Source organism: Panulirus ornatus, chromosome 17 (genome assembly GCF_036320965.1).
Source record: "Panulirus ornatus isolate Po-2019 chromosome 17, ASM3632096v1, whole genome shotgun sequence".
NCBI lineage: Eukaryota > Metazoa > Arthropoda > Malacostraca > Decapoda > Palinuridae > Panulirus > Panulirus ornatus.
The window spans coordinates 16,146,865-16,165,000 of NC_092240.1; the positions used below are offsets into that span (position 1 = coordinate 16,146,865).

Consider the following 18,136-nt stretch of genomic DNA (forward strand, 5'->3'; position numbering starts at 1 on the left):
GCCGACCGACCTTCCCGCGCTCACCCTCCTGTGGTCTGCTTGGCCCGCATGATGGTACCCACCACCCCCCCACACCCCACGAACCTCCCCACCCCCTCCAGGGTCTTCCCTTAAGTCGCTTGAATATCTTTATATTAGTTGTCCGGCAACACTCAATAAAGATATTTAGCGGTCAACAAGAAAATTGTTCCCCAACGATGTTTGCACACCTTACATGAGAACAGTTTATTGGAGAGTCACATCTTTGTTTGACGTGTGTATGTGGTTCTCCTGGGTGTTTTAGCGGTTCTCCCGGGTGTTGTAGTCGTTCTCGTAGGTGCTGTAGCGGTTTTCCTGTGTTGTATCGGTTTCCTTGATTTTTGTAGTGGTTCTCCTGAGTGTTGTGGTGGTTCTGGTGGGTGTTGTTGTAGTTCTCCAGAGCGTTGTAGTGGTTCTCGTGGTGGGTGTTGTTGTTGTTCTTGTAGTGGTTTATTTGGGTGATGTATCGGTTTTCCTGAGTGTTGTGGTGGTTTTCTTGAGTGTTCTAGCTCTTCTCTTGGTGTTGTAGCGGTTCTCCTAGGTGTTGTAGCGGTTCTCTTGGGTGTTGTAGCGGTTCTGGTTGCTGTAATGGTCTCCCTGGCTGTTGTAGCGGTTCTTTGAGTGTTGTGGGTTACTAGTTATATGATATGCTACTGGTATGGTGTGATGGGGTAGTGTATAGTGATGTTGTAATGGGGTAGGGTATGGTTTGAGGTCCTGGGGAATGGATGGTAGTGTTTTCATGGGGTAAGTTATGATGGTGGTATATGGCGAGTCAAGTAACAAATGGAGAGAGAGAGAGAGAGAGAGAGAGAGAGAGAGAGAGAGAGAGAGAGAGAGAGAGAGAGAGAGAGAGAGAGAGAGAGAGAGAGAGAGAACTGGTATGAAGATGATGAGTATATACATATAAATCAATCTTGAAACCGAATTTGTTGTATGACCATCATCAAAACAGCAAAACAGGAAGAAGTGAAAAGAAAATCACACTATACAACTCAAATCTTAGGAATGGTAATAATGAGCTATAAGGAAACGTTAAAAAGAAGTTTATCTTTCTAGAAAAAAGAGAGGAAGGATGAGTGATAAAGTCTTGCATGGCAAGAATCAGACTGAGATCAAAGAAAACGTTTTTGACTCGCAAAAACTTCACTAGGAAGAAATAAGAGTTTTAACGAAGGATAAAATCCCATGAAATATCTAGCAATATATATATATATATATATATATATATATATATATATATATATATATATATATATATGAGTACTCGACAGAAAAGATTGACATATCTTGTGACGATAGAGGACTTGCAGTGTACATGAAGGCTATGCGGTAGCCAGCAGGATTAATGGCAAAGCCTCTTCCTAGGTAGGAAGATACTCGGTCTACCCTGTCCCAAGCGGTAGTGTGGGTGTGTGTGTGTGGGAGGCAGGACAAGGACCCCTGGTATTAATCATGATCGACTCTCGTCACCAGCAGATATCTCTGATCCCTCACACAACTGGAGGCATCACATTATGCCGTATAACTTAGGAAGTAAGGTTGGTGAGCGCGGGATACCCTGGCCAAAACTGCTTATTAAATTTGCCAGGCGATGTCGTATCACGTATCCCGTCACCGGCGATGGAGATAAACCAGTATTTTCATACCTCAACTCCAATTTATAGGATTTTTATTTTTTCAGCAAACGGATGAGTCTTCTTTTGACTTGGTTTGCGGTTGGCTTGCAGCTTTATTAAATTCAAAATATATATATGATTTCTTTTTACCGGACGCTTGCCGGAACGCGTTCGTGTGTCTATAGTAACACACACACACACACACACACACACACACACACACACACTCACACATTTGTAATATTCCTGAAAGTTGTACCAATTTACTTCGGGTTCCTATGCTCCTGCCGTGCGATATAAACTGGTCCTGTGGTATGTTTTATGTTCACTCGAAGACCACCATTTTAGCCTTGAGTTTACCATTGGAATATAACTTCTCTCGTTGCTTTAGAGATATAATATGTATTTTGTCCTTGAAATATAATTTGTTTCATTCATTGGAAATATATACGATTTGTAGTTTACATTAGAAATTTATTTCGTAGTTTATACTGGAAGTATACTTTGTAGTTGACTTTTGGATCATGATGTAAAGTTCGGCCTTTCCTGTTGAAAAAGAACAAGTGATAAGAACTGATTTTTTGAAGTGTTTCGTATGATCAGATGAACGAGAATAACTTGCACATCTAGTTAGGCGACGAGTTATGTAGAGCTGTAGAGGCCCATGGCTCGTGTAAGTCCGATAATTACAATCCCTTAATGATGGTTTTTTGGAAGTCTTCTACTCGCACAGCTCGGTGTGGGACTTACGTTACTTTTCCCATACCCGAATGATGGTTGGGGATTTTCTACCCCCACATCTTCGTCTGGGACATAACCTTACCTTATATAATGCATATCTTACTTTGGTTTCGAAGGCCTTCTACCCCTACAGTTCGGTCTGGGACTGTGCTGTATATTAATTTACCTTAAAGATACTTTCGTAGGCCTTTAATTCCCCCTCCCCCAAAATTGGTCCAAGACAGGCTGTTGGGGGCTGTGCGCGGGCTGGATGCCTACATCTCTACCACTACACCTTAGACTCAGCTTCTCTACCTTACCCTAACAGATCTTCTTGGACAAACAACTTATATTTAGATTGAGTCCTTAAAGCTTCATTGCTACCAAAACGTTCGGGCGTGGGGTTCTATCATACCCACGTCTCTTAAGACGCAACCTAGCACCTTGCTTGGTAGGTTTGGTGTTTCAAGGCCTCACCACTACCACTGCCACCACATAAGCCGTGGCCTACTACCTAGTCTGGTGTTTATCTTGTCTTTGGCTATCATTGCCTGAGATGGTATTTTTACCATCAGAGATCTATAGCTCGGCCAAAGGACGAGCCGTGGGAGTCACAGTGAAATTACCCTCCCGGACGGTGATGGCTGTAGAAAGGTGAGTGTTACGAACACCAGTGTAAGGGGGGCAGATCTAGTGGTAGTGGTGCGGCGGCTCTGGTGGTATTGGTGGCAATGATGGGGCATCAAGAAGCCAAACCCAGCTTTTTAGGGTGTGTTTAGTGGTGCCTTGGAGACATTAGTAAGATGCAACCCCTGAAACTAGAGTGTTTGGTAGTAGAAGGGTTTTATTATATAGACAACGTAAATGAAATATTTTTTTTTTTAAGCTTGTTAAATTTAGGCACAGTATTGAGTTTAGGATTTGGTGTTATCTTAGGTCTACGGTTCACGGCCTCCAACAGCCTGATGAAACAGCGGATCAACAACGTAGCTTGGTAGAGGAACTGGATGGGTGTAAGTGTAACTTCTGGGTGTACTCGGGCTGTGTTGTCAATAAAAGGTGTAAATATATTAAGTGTAAGGTCAGCTTGGTGATGGGGGGGAATCCCCTGGACAAGTGAGGGTACAGAGGGGGTGTAGGTGTGATGTGTATCACTGTTGTGTAAGAGACCTTGGGTGTGGCGGGTGTGGTCTCTGTGTACCGCTGCCTCTGCTGTCGTCACTCCCTCACACTCGCCCTCGTACATACTCGCCCTTTCCTCACGTCCATCCGCCCTTATGTACGTCGGCATCTCTCTCTCTCTCTCTCTCTCTCTCTCTCTCTCTCTCTCTCTCTCTCTCTCTCTCTCTCTCTCTCTCTCTCTCTCTCTTGACAACCGCCGTATTTTACCGACCGCACCGATTACCGGAAACACAAGCGTATACTGAAGTGTTCCCGATTGGAAATGATCGTCTTCATATTGTTGCTCCTCAGACGAGAGTGACAGATGTCTGCGTCGAATTTCTGTGCGGGTTTCGTCCCGTACAATGTACAGGACGGCCGGAGTCCGAGGCTGTGTCTCCATCCCGTACCGGCTCATGCAGGAAATTGGGGATCTTGATCAAAGTTTTTCCCTCCCGACCGAAGTCCGAGTTCGACCCGGATTAGAAAGCCAGTGTGTGTGTCCTTCACCAGCAGGGAGGGATGTACGGGTGGATACGGAGGCCTACCATCTGCAGCCGCAGCCACAAAGTCTCACTGATCGCGGGCCTATCACTCGCCCTCAAGATGGGGGACATTCCTCCCCCACCAACCCCTTCACCCTCCTCGTAACCCACGTAAGGTCTAAGTGGATCTGCTTTGAATCAGTAGAGGTGAAGGCTGCCATCACCACCACCTGTATTCCCATCTTCACCACCTACACTGCCATCGTCACCAGCTGTATCTCCATCTTCACCACCTACACTGCCATCGCCACCACCTGTATTCCCATCTTCACCACCTACCCTGCCATCGTCACCACCTGTATTCCCATCTTCACCGCCTGCACTGCCATCCTCACCACCTGTACTGCCATCGTCATTACCTGTACCACCGCCTTCATCTCCACGCCTTCCAGTAGCTGAGGTCACCTGGGTCGCGTCAGACAGGCGATTGTAGACGCCGAGCAGAAATGATGTAAAGTGTATGAAGATTACGTGTGCCATCTTGAGTCGTCACTGCTGCTGTTAAGGGAGTGGCGAACTTCTCTAGGGAGGGTAGCGATACACAACCTCATGGGTGTCAAAAGACGGTGACACAGAAAGGGCATATTTTAGGGTTGATGGACGATCACTGGAGGTATGGGCGGCAAGTGTGATGGACAGTCATGGGGCTAGTGGGATGGAGATAAAAGAGGAAAGCATTAGAGTGATGGAGATGCAAGAGAGAGTCATTACGGTGATGGAGATACAAGAGGGAAGCAACAAGGTGATGGAGATGCGAGAGAGAGGCATTAGGGTGATGGAGACAAGACAAGAACATTACCAGGATGGAGCTACAAGTGGAAGGTATTAGAGTGATGGAGACACAACACAGGGGCATTAGAAGGCTGTCGATACAAGAGAGAGGCAGTAGAGTGATGGAGATACCAGAGAGAGGCATTCGATTGATGGAGGCACAAGAAGCAGGCATTAGTGTCATGATGACTCAGAAGGTTGGTAATGGTGATGGAGCAAGAGAAGGAGGGAAGTAGAAACATGGTGGACTAACATATCATTGTCCCGTGTACACCATTTGAACTTCATGCATGACAGAACACACTTACGTAATTATTTGAAGTGTACATTTAAACCCGTCCAGCTGACTCGTTCGTTCGTCTGTGTACATACTGGAAGACAGGGAATTTCAAGCTCCACATCACTTTAAGGCTGGGGTCTGCCACCAAAGGACTGAACAGTGTTCACACTGCCAGTGTGTTGTTATTCGTGAGAGTGTCGACTCGAGCTGCCCACTAGTCCGTCCGTCTCGGATCGGAGCCCAACACACACATCTTTGGGGACCTTTCTGCCTTTCTCCTCAATAGACTTTCATCAAAGCAGTTTGCTGTATCAACTCTCCTTCTCTCACTATTCTGCTTGAAACTTTTTTTTTTTTATCTTTCCACCGGCGTGTTGTTTTTCTCTCTCTTTTTTACAGATATTACTTAGGTTTCTGGTCTCTAGAGTTGATTGCTTGCGTACCTCAGGCAAGGTCACGCACCACTTGAAAGGCCACGACGCCTCACGTTGGTACCTCTTAAGACCTGTCGATTCAGTGTGTGCTCTCCTGTAATAGATAGACTGTAGAACTCGTTACCTTTCCTCTTCCGATTTCTGCAATGTCATCTTTTAAAACGTAGATCTTTCATCACTTGAAGAATAGGCGAAAAATCTTAAATTTGTCTAGATTTGACCTTCGTTTGGCCAGCGGTGGGTGCCCTTGCTACGTGTTTTTCATTGAAAAAAGTATGAATTATGCCTTACGTCATGTTCGTTATATCATGCAAGTTTCCCATCTCTTGCGACTCACCAAATATTGCATAAAAAGATTCCGGTGCGCGGAAAAAAAAAGTGATGCTAATGGGGGGAAAAAATCGTGGGCTAAAATATTTCTATTATTATTAACCTATTTCTTTGCACTTTCGTACTACAGTAATTTCTGAGATATTTAAAATGCTTTAAGTTTATATATGTGGTTTAGTGAGGGCATCAACGTAATTTTCTGCGGGAATTTCCTGAAGCTGGAACAAACCAGTCCTTAACGGACCCAGCGCGCACACTCCTCCCAAATTTTGAAATGTTTCAAGGGACAACGAAGCGCCAGACGCATACTTCACTTTCTGCCTGTATCGTTCCGTTAGTTCTCGTGTTCCAGCGATGTTTACCGATAGGTTTGTGGGGGTTGGGGGGTGGGGGATCCGTTGTACGGGATCATCAGTCAGGCGGGACAGGTGCCACTTGGTAGGTCCGGGAGGCAGGACACGGCTGCTGGGGTGAGCGTGCCATCCTCCGCACGACGTGATCTTCATTATCTATGTAAATCCTTGAGCCACCGCCGCACCTGTACGACGTCCGACGCTCACGAACCTCCCATAATAACACTCCCCGACGCGCGGGGTGGCTACCAATTTTTTCTTTCTTTTCCTGCTTTTTAAACCGCGCGCGAGTAGGATCTGGTTTTAACAAGTCTTGAGCTTTTGTCGTCTCTATGTCGTGAGGTGTTTCCCTTCCGTCGTGAATGTAGTGGTGTGAGTCGACACAGATTCACTGCTGCCAGACGCGCCAGTTCCGCGAACTGGAAAGGACTTGGGTAATCGCCGTGACTATTTAGTCACTTCCATCAACTAAAAGCATACTCAGCCTTTGTATAGGAGTGTCTGTTTGTATATATTTTGTTCATCATTTTGCTCGGAAAGCCTACACAGCAGGCTGGTGGGTAGAGGTTTGTGGAGGGGTTGGTTTGTTGTGGCTCACGCGCGCCATCTGAGAGGTCGCGCCGGAACTTGGCCTTCCCGCGCTCGTCAAACGGCTCTGGACATGCGTGCGTGAAAGTCGTAACGTTGTGGCCGGGGAGGGTTGTGGCGCGCTGCTGGGCACGGGTTGCTCGACTCCGGGACAAACGTGGACCATGTGATCTGTGGCGATCAGCCAGAAGCATGCTGATGCAAAATTGTTTTACGGCGAGACATGTGCGAGAGACTAGAAAACGGATTGAAGTGTTTAAAGAAAATGTGACGTGTTATATCATAGAGATCGATACATTGTGAAGTTTCCTGCGGTGAAACTTGAAGATATCATGATGGAGTGTACAGGTAAGGATTTGGTTAACTATTTTATGTGTTGGATGTACAATTCAATCCTTTTAACAAAGATCTTAACCCTATTGTTCACCATGGGGCATCTTGCAAGGTCTGAGGTGACAGCTCTAAAGCAAGAACGGTGGTTGCCAAACTTTCTGAACACACACACACACACACACACACACACACACACACACTTGGAGATGCTAAACACAACGCTGTTACTCATTCTTGATCGTGTGAACGTAGTTGCACACCCGGTCTGCCTTGACAGCGCACAACTTGTTAAACGGGAGATGAGGTAAACATTGACCAGACTGATTAGTTCTCACACAAGCCTATGATAACCTTGGATATATATATATATATATATATATATATATATATATATATATATATATATATATATATATATATATATATATATATATTTATATATATATATATGTATGTATGTATATATATAGTTCTCACACAAGCCTATGATAGCCTTGGATATATATATATATATATATATATATATATATATATATATATATATATATATATATATATATATATATATATATATATATATTCGGTTAGAATTGAATTATACTTTATTTACTAGGACGTTAAAGATGTGGGGTTATAGCCTTAACTTGTTTATTGGTACACTTTACGAGTGGTGTAAGAACTGCAGTATTTTGTTTTTTTTAAGCAGTTACCAGATCCTGTAGGAGGAAGGAACACAACCAGTGATCACACTTTTTTCACAGCGCTCGTACTCTCCACCCAGATTGGAACCGTTCAAGTGAAGAGAATTGCTGAGTTGGCAGATGTGTGAGGAATGTCCTCAGGCCTTACTGACTCACTCTGTCGAAAGTCGGAATGAATGTGCTTACCGGAACTAGGTGTTTAGAAACCAGGTGGGTAAGTTTCGATAGTGTCTGTTTTCCCAGACTGAACTTGAGAGAGATTACGCCTTGCTGTAGCGAAGGGCGTGGAGAAGACTGTATAAAATAACGCCAGTTGAAATGCAGCGATGCCGTAAGCACAGTAAGGGAGAAAATTGTGTAAACACGCGGTACCAGAAGCTGTTGTAACATGTTACCTCACCTGAACCCACAGGAAAAACACCTTTTAAATGTAGCTAAACGGTTAGGCTGCAGCGAGTATTAGGTGCCTTCGGTCTGCGACCTAGAATAGACTGATTGTTCGAAAGAACATTGTGGCTTGGTCCTAGACCGGCCTAGGTGATAGAGATGAGTCACCTAAACAGTGAGAGAGGATATCCATAGAGGCTACTGAACCTGCATATCAAGGCTACTGAAGCCACATAACGGCTACAGAACCCACATACCAGGGCCACTGAACCCACATAAGAGGGCTACTGAACCCACATACCAGAGCTACTGAACCCATGTACTGGGGCTACTGAACCCTCGCACCAGAACTACTGAACCCACATACTGGTGCTACTGAACCCACATACCAGAGCTACTGAACCCTCACACCAGAACTACTGAACCCACATACTGGTGCTACTGAACCCACATACCAAAGCTACTGAACCCACATACCAGAGCTGCTGAACCCACATACCGGTGCTACTAATCAACATACCATGCTACTAAACCCACATACCATGGCTACTAAACCCACATACCATGGCTACTGAAACCGCTTACCGGGGCTACTGAACCCACATTCTTCGTCTACTGAACCTGCATACCGGGACCATTGAACCCACGTACCCACACTACTGAACCCACATGCCGAAGCTGTTGAACCCACATACTAGGGCTAGAGAACCAACATATTAGGACCACTGAACCCACATTCCACGACCATTTACTCAACGCACCTGGACTAGTGAACCCACATACTGGATCTACTGATCCCACATACTGGGGCTACTGATCCCACATCGGGGCCATATAACCTGTGGTGCCCTTGGAAGCATCATAATGTGGAGGTCAGGCCACATGGGACGCGTACCCCAAGGTTGCTGGTGACGTGGCTGTACGGACCCTCCCTAGAAGCCTACCCCGCAGACCACCCGCTGGACCCTTCCAGGAAGCCTCCCCCATGGACCACCCGCTGGACCCTGCCTGGAAGACTACCCCTCAGCCACTACTGGACCAAGCCTGGAGTCCTACTGGGCCATGGACCTGCTTGGGTCACAGGCCACCACTCGATGGCGTCTCAGCATCACAAGTTTGCGATTGTCTGTGCTGGTTTTGAAATCGAGGTGAAACGATCTTTTTATCTTCATTTTATTATATTATTATTTGTTTATTCATTATTACTATTATTATTATTATTATTATTATTATTATTATATTATTATTATTATTTAAGTGGTTCGATAAGGCGTAGCTTGTGAAGTCAGCGCTGCTGAATTTTAAGGTTCGATCGTTTTCAAGTGACAGGGAGGGACGGTGTAAGTTGTGGAGGTTCAGATGGTGGTGGCTTTTTGTACCGGACGACGGCATCCGGCCTGGAGGACGCAACCAAGAATGGCTCACAGGACGCAGCGCACCCGTCCGCCATACCCCGCTGCGCTAGGCTTGGGACTCGCCCGCGTTAAACATAGGTGGAGAGTAGGTAACACATGAGAGTAATGCAGCATAATTATAAGAGCAATTTGGAGTAATTTGGAAGGGGGTTTGAAAAATATCGCCGATATATCAAGTGATTAGAATAGAAAAATGATGGGAATAATTAGAATCACTTTTATGAGACACGAAATTAATTACAGTTAACAAGAACCCATTGTTTGCCAGTCTTATTTGATGCGGGTCAGGAAGGTTGAGGTGTGTAGCGATCAGTGTGTGTGTGTGTGTGTGTGTGTTGTTACAAGGAGAGCGAGCGGTGGTCTTCAGGAATTACTTGAGTCAATTTGTTTGATGCGTAGGGTCGGAGAGAACTCACCTCACCGACCGACTCGTGCGCGTTATTCTGAAGAACCTCAGTGGATGTATCTGGTACGGTTATCTTGGATAACGAAGTCTGGAGAGCTTACTCAATGCCGGAGGGGCGTAGGGCCTTGCGTAGTGCGTCCGCTGGAGAGGACTGCTTCCCTCTGAACTACGTAGCTCCAACAGATCACAAGACACTGAATCTTTCACATCTTGGACAGTACTCATAAACTCTTTGTGTATCTACCTGGTTTTTTTTTTTCTACAGTCCTTTAGCACAGTGTAGGTTTCCAACATCATAATTTTTTTCTATTGGTTTCATTTCCTCTCAAGGCATATTTTCCACCCCTGTACTTGGTAGTCAGATTTAGCATTCTGATGAAGAAATGATAAAAATATACCATATTTGCAGAGGTTTTCAGAGGATGGAAGTCTGCTCATACTTTGTCCCACTGCAGGATTCTGGCCCAAGAAACAAGGCTTTCGGTCAGGTTCAGGAAAGAAGTATACATGAAATTGATGAAACATATTTGCCTAACTGTTCCTGTGTACTTATTTGTCTCATGTCGCATCAGTAAGTTGTTGTTAATTGGAATGATATCCAGTTTATGTGTTTTCCCCTTGTGATTGCAGCAGGGAGCTATGCTGAGTCCCACCCACCAGACCCACTCGCTGAAACATTCTGGTGATGCAGAGTTAGACAACACGAATGCCACAAGTATTTAGGTCTATGCTGGTGATTTGTCATTGCTGCTGGCCTCTGTCTATGTTACTGTGAGGTAAATGTTGATCATCAGGGAAGAATATGGAAATCATTGTGGACAAAGCTATGACTCGTAGTGATAAAAAAAAAAAAAAACCATGATGTGATCATTACTCGAAAGTGCACTTGGGGACTTATCGTGTTTCATTTTCCTCGTGGTTATCAGCGGATACTAGATCACACACACCACTGTGACCTACTGCAATATATATATATATATATATATATATATATATATATATATATATATATATATATATATATATATCTTTCTTTTCTTTCATACTATTCGCCATTTCCCGCATTAGCGAGGTAGCGTCAAGAACAGAGGACTGGGCCCCTGAGGGAACATCTCCACGTGGCCCCCTTCTCTGTTCCTTCTTTTGGAAAATTAAAAAAAAAAAATGAGAGGGGAGGATTTCCAGCCCCCCGCTCCCTTCCCTTTTAGTCGCCTTCTACGACACGCAGGGAATACGTGGGATGGATTAAACCAGGGCATGTGAAGCGTCTGGGGTAAACCATGGAAAGTTTTGTGGGGCCTGGATGTGAAAAGGGAGCTGTGGTTTCGGTGCATTACACATGACAGCTAGAGACTGATTGTAAACGAATGTGGCCTTTGTTGTCTTTTCCTGGCGCTACCTCGCGGGTGCGCGGGGGGAGGGGGTGCCGTTTCATGTGTGGCGGGGAGACGATGGTAATGGTTGGGGGCAGCAAGTATGAGTGTGTACATTTGTATATATGTATATGTCTGTGTATGTATATGTATGTATACGTTGAAATTTATAGATATGTATAAGTGCGTGCGTGGGCGTTTGTATATGGATGTGTATGTGGTTGGGTTGGGCCATTCTTTCGTCTGTTTCCTTGCGATACCTCGCTAACGCGGGAGACAGCGAATAAGTATAATAAATAAAAAGTATATATATATATATATATATATATATATATATATATATATATATATATAACTGCAAGTTGTGCCTATATTTTTTTGAGCAGACTTACAACTAAAGTCTCATGACTCAGTGTTTGAACCCTGTGTAGTAGGGTTATCACCAAAGTGTGCTTACCAGGAAGGAGATGTACGAGATGCTTGTTAGAGGTAGATTATCGTATGTGATCTTAATTACCGCCTTCGTGATCACACTTACAACAGAATCTGTTGTTCGGTGTCAGATGCTGTCTTTTCTAATGCAGTGATGTTATTCTTCCGAAAAGGAACTACAGCTCTCTTCAGGCTTTTTCTTGACCCCAGGAGCGTTGCTGTGTGACGACTCAACCATTGACCAGATTCTGAAGGGTGATTCCGTACAGAGCTGCCTTACGACCCTGTGGTATAGCCTAGCCTCTCGAGTTCAGAGGCCAGGCCACCACCCTCAGGGGTCATCATACCCTTGGTGTTCTCTTAAGAGGGTGAATGTATTTGGAGAGTCTTCTCAGGAAATTTCAGTATCATAATAATCTTTATGGTCCCTGGTTGTTAACTATCTCACTGAGTGGGTACAGTGAAGGACAAGAACTCATGGCTGTCACTTGGAAATGTCGAAGAATTACATACGATAACTGACACGACTGAATGAGGTCTCATATGAATTAGATTATATTGACAGTTTGATCACTACAGAACATCCCATGAGTGGTGGCATGGCACTGGTGAGGTTAACAGTTTGTGGTTAACTGGACGCCTCGTAGATTTTAGTCTTGTAATTTCAGTAAAATTGAGAATTATGTGTATGTTAGTTTCATCCATGTTACATATGATTACGATATTTATCCAAAGTCTTGTAATTTCAATGAAATTGAGAATTATGTGTAAATTAATTTCATCGGTGTTACATACGATTACGATATTTTTCCAAAGAAAATATTGAGTGTATTTGAACTGGCAATAGACTTGAAGGGATGTTTTCTTGTAGCAGTTCAGTGATAAGCGAAACTCGAGCAGGTTGATGGTGTCCGCTGCCGCCTGATTGGTTGATTTGAACTCGTGTTGGTTGAGGCGTCACTGCCGTCTCTGCTATCGTGATATGTGGCTCTCGGTTACAACCTCCCCACACTCGTTGGTATATGGGAAAATCTTTAAAATATTGTATACATAATCCAGTTGATCAATGCTGTACGACGTTTGAGCATTGCGGTACTACTATTGAGTATTGCGGGACGACCCTTTGGCAGTGTGAGCCAGGACTTTGGCTTGACTTAAGGATCTTAATCAGAGACCTGGCCTTCATACCCAGGAACCGTACCTCCCTTCTAAAAGATCGCAACGTAATGCCCATGGGTAAAATTTAGTGGGATTTTATCGTATTTTTTAATATCAGATTTCCGTAGTATTTCTCTGTATGGTAACGTCATTAAGCATAAAACTCTCTCCATCTTAAGCTTTGTGATTAAGGCTACGAGTATCCGTGTATATGAGGGTAGGGGGGGGGGGTGGAAGGTGACGTGTATCAGTCATGCTGTGCTCTATATCAAGTATGGCAGCCATCGCTGTGGAGGATCTCTTGGTTGAGGTGCGGCTTCCCCTGGTAATGAATGTAGAGCCGGAAGCCTAACACACACCCTCACGCCACTCTTGTTCACCGTCACACACTTCCCGCAGTATGTCAGGTTCTGTACTTATACCCTGAAGCCTTTTGTTACATACTATAGGCACACCGGCATTTGTCTATTTGTGATGGAGACTGTGTCTTCCTCTGACACCACAGTTCACAGAAATTTGTGACGAAGCTTAATTTGTTTTACTTCCAGGTAACTCAGCTTATTGTACGTTGATTGTCGATGGTACTGTAAAATCATTTTAATCAGCTTGAACACGATGGTACCTACCGTGGATGTGATGGGTGTGAACTTTGACCTCCAGATAGGCCAGAGCGCCAGTAGTACCTATAGCCTAGCATTAGTGTAGCAGTTAAACATCATGTTTTACTGTACACATTTCACTGTGATGGAGAATTTTTCTACTTATGCTTATCGGAACTCGTCTTCATGCCTTAAAGAGGTCAGTTCCTTTTTGATTGCAGTTTTAAGGCTTCTGATTGACAACCCAATGCTGTTTTCAACATCACCGTTACTAAGTGCAAGTTTGGTTGAAGCATTAGCTTTGTCATGCTCACGGAGGCCGATATGAGAGGGAATCAATAACAGTGTGATTGGAAACCCTTGTGCAATAATGTCTGAGTATTTGTGACTGGCTTCAGAGACCAGCATGTTACATTCTGATCTCAGGCTGTTAGTTTAAGTAGTGAAGATAAAGAAATAGAGATAATTAAACTGTCATTGGCTGTGATTTCTACCTGCTCAAGAGCGATAAGTATGGCGAACAGTTCATCAACGTTTGTAGAGTAGATACCCAGTGTATTCTAACATTGTTCTATAATCTCTTACCATTGGGCTGAATCACAATGGCAGCACTGCCTGCTCTCCCAGTGGCAGAGTCGCGAGAACCGTCAGTTTAGATGCACTGGGCTATGTTATTGTCAGTCTGGGATTTCTGTATATGTTCAAGAGCACTTGTTTTGGCTAAGTGTTGAAGGGGAAGATTATAAGTAATTAGATTCTTGGATGGCGACGCCTTAACCCACCGTGCACTGACAAGCCGGCCGTGATACCTCCTCTTTTTTTATCCTAGCTCACCCGTCCGTCTCGTGCGGCGTCCCTCACTGCCACTCCGACTCTTTCGTCACTCTTTGTTGCACCCTCACCGTAAAGACTCATAAAAGATTGGATATTAATTGGATTTACGGTTTACTTCAGTTCACATAGTGTTTAACATTTCGGCTAACGACAGTTTGCTAACAAGGGTCATCTTTAATAGGATTAAAAGATTTTTCGGAAAGCTGATAGGTTACATTTTATGATATGATTTTCGGTAGTTCCAGTTTCAGTCAGTAGCCATGATTATAAAGGATACCTAGATGGGAGTAGTGAAGACATTAAGATGAATGAAAATGGAGGAACTATGAAATGAATTGATAATTATGATATGTAAGATACAGGATATACCTATATTATAGCATTGAAGTAGCGTAGGAAGGTACGGCTGTGAACAAGAGCTCTAGTCTTTCCACCTTTGCTGCTCTTTATTTCTCTTTATCGCAGTCTTCCACACATGGACAATAAATACAGTAAAAAAAAAAAATAATGTGTTCACATTTGTGCTTCACAAGTATGATCAAGTCGCTAAAGTCGCAGTTGTAATCTGAGCCGTACTCTTCCAGTGCATCCGCGGTCTCATTATTTTACTCTTAGATTTTAACTTTTCCAGGTGACAGAAAAGGATTTGTATGTAATACCTGTTATTTTATAACAACCATAAATCCTTTATGCACTGTGAACAGCGAAATCCTTGGCGTTTGAAATTCTTGAAGAATGATTCTCTGTTTTAGAACAGTACTAAATAGTAACATTTATACTGAGCGTTGAAGAAGTTATTTCATGCTTTGTTTGCCGTAATGATTGGCAGCACCAGTTTACAAGTGCGAGCGACATCAATCAGGCGTGGGTGACTGCGTTGTCTGTCAGGCAGCCGCGAGGTTGTTTTGTTTGAGAGCCGACACCAAGCGCTACCAGACCATTACGTCATCACTGCCTCGGCGCCTCCCTTGGAATATTTAGAGACGACGAAAACCTCTAATAGCTTCTTCAACTGTGGGAGGTTTGTTAAGTCGTGATTGGCCGTCACTTGTTTTGTCAGGGCCTGGACTCGTTAGACGAAAAGTTTGTTTATCTCCGGCCCAGCTTGTCGTGTTGCGCCTCACGTTCCATAGGCGAGCCGGATAAACATTTCTCAGAATATCCTGGTGTCAGTCTACGGTGCCAGTATTTAACGTAGCTCTGCCTCTGCCGGCCCTTCCCCTTCAACCCCCCACAATGGCCAACAGTCTAGCCTTGCTGACCAGTCACGTCATACCAACGTCAGCGCTTAAAGATTACACACTGATCATCTCAGTATAACTCGTCCAGCTGAATAGGTTCACCACGTAAACTTCAGCTTGCTGGAGCTTGGCATCATCATTCTCCCCTCGACTGAATACTGCTTGTCCAGTGATAGGAATCTGGAAGTCATTTCTTTTAGATTTGGCGGAGAGTCTCATAGTAACAGGAAAGCAGTTTGTAGTACCGTAGCCAGACATTGGGAGTGTTAATTCAACCACCAAAAGAAGCTTCATGTAAACAAAGTTGACCTAACCTCAATACATTGGTCTGAGCCGATTCAATCGGGCTTCTATCGATTTCGGTATTTCGCACGTCAAAAAAAAAAAAAGAATTCTCTCCCTTTTATTTTTTTTTTTCCTGTGGCTAAAAGCCAGCTGTCTTTCGTGAAGCAAATAGGAATTGAAGGTAACTAACTCCACACTGAACGTTGTCCAGTCAGTGAACTCGCATTATTAACGGCGAAAACTTTCATCTTGTATGTAATCAAACTCGTAGAGGATACATGTTTGTTTAATGCAGATGAAGTGAATGTTTATGTGCGATAATCAAGTGATAATGAAGAGTATCGTGTGAAAAGACGAAGTGAATATTTATACATATGATAATATAGTGAGGGTCATTAGCGAACAGTTGTTTTCATATACAGATGAAGTGAATATTATACAGTGTTTTGTGAAAGTATATTCTCGTACCGAGAGTTTTTCAATGAATTCAAATGACCGTTGTCATCAGTCGCGTGTCTAGGATTTGGGTATGGAGTCCGGGGCGAGTTATGAACTTGCCAAGGTGATGGGAAGCTCAAAACAAGAGTAGCATGAAAGACCACATTGTATCTTAGAAGAGAAATTAGCGCTTCTTGAGCTATTTTGACGTTAAACTGAATTAGCGCATCTTGAGCTATTTTGACGTTAAACTGAGTTATTGAAAGTAATCTGATTCTCATAGAATTGAATGCAGCTAGTGTAGAGAATTTTTTTTAAACGACCGGTGACCAGTTCGTTGATGAATTTATGGTATTTGATAACATGAAGGAAGTGGTATCAATAATCAAGGGAGTTTTGTTCGATGACACAAATTGATATCCTTTTCCAGAGAGAAAATTTCGATATTATGAAGTGTAGGAACTATGTTGGCTTGCCTGCGGGCTGCCGATACCAGCAGCTTCCAACGACCTAAGTCCAACAGCTTTGGGCCCTGCCCGGGCTGATGGGGTAGAAGACCCTCGAAGACTGCGCCAGGTGTTTTATGAGTTTTTATAAAGGTGATGAAACGGACAGATTGGTACGTGGGTAATTGGAAATAATCGAAAATTAGGTAGACAAATTAACGTAATTTTCTTTTCGAGAGACTCAAGGGCTAGAAATTATTGTAAAAATACATAAATGATTGTTTTTTTTGTATAATGCATAGCAGAAGGGTGCATTCTCCCCTCTCCTTTCCATACACATTTGTCTGTGATAATTACGATGATGCTCAAAGTGTTTTTATTCTTTTGATGAAAAAAATTAAGGGATTTTTAGGAGGCTCTTTGTTGTTTATGGTATTTTATAAGACCAACTTGATACTTGTAAGTAATTTGGTATGTATATGGTGAATAATCAAGAATAATTCCTCATGAGTACCTGAGTCTCTTACTTCCAAAAACTGAAAATCCAGTTTGGTTACGATTCACAACGATGTATTATTATTTTGCCGCTATGACAACTGTATGTCTCCATTGAAAATTCCTGTTTCAGCCATTTAACTATATATTATTTAGATATAGTTTATAACAATATTTCGTAGTAGGACAAGTAGGTATTTTAAACGAGACAATATAACGGCAAAAAGGGTAGCAGGCCTAATGATATTCCTCATAGGTCGTTGTCCACAAAACCCAATAAACTAACTTAGGTCCGAGAAAAGAGTCGCATGACTCACGTCGAGCTACTTAAGGGTTAATTCAGTTACGAATCACACACACATTAAAGGCGATCACACAAGAATAATGTGTGCCTGAGAAGGCAAAATAGCCTAACGCAGCGAGCGGAACCGAACCGGATTTAACCTACTTTGTCAAGTCAGGTTTGGCAAGGTTGAGTCATTTTCATTCATATGGAAGTTTTTTCTTTTTACGTTGGAGGCTCCAGTCAAGGACAACTGTCCACGTCGAGGCTGGGCCTTCATTGGAATATAAAGATTATGAAAGGGAAGAAATAGGAGAAGGGAAAACATTTACGTCTCTTCGTTGTATGTCAACTGACTGTTATATTTCTCTCTTGTGTCTCCCCTGATGATGTGATTATTACACGAAAGTGCACTTGGGAACTTATCGTGTTTCATTTATCCCGTGAACTCTTAGGAATATACTTGATCACGCGCAAAATTGTGATCCTTT

The 18,136-nt window shown here is 43.4% G+C and overlaps 1 protein-coding gene across 9 annotated transcripts in view; it reads left to right on the top strand.

The window, feature by feature from the left end:
- Window positions 1–18,136, top strand: part of LOC139754578 (uncharacterized) — a 305,334-nt gene that overhangs the window by 265,575 nt on the left and 21,623 nt on the right. The window contains exon 1 of one of the 9 annotated variants that reach the window (XM_071671968.1): window positions 6,898–7,167. The exons of the other annotated variants lie outside the window; for them this stretch is intronic. Coding sequence (XP_071528069.1) covers window positions 7,152–7,167 — 16 coding nt within the window. The 5' untranslated portion in view covers window positions 6,898–7,151. Of the gene's footprint in view, window positions 1–6,897; window positions 7,168–18,136 lie in introns of those variants that run through there. 9 annotated transcript variants of the gene reach the window in all.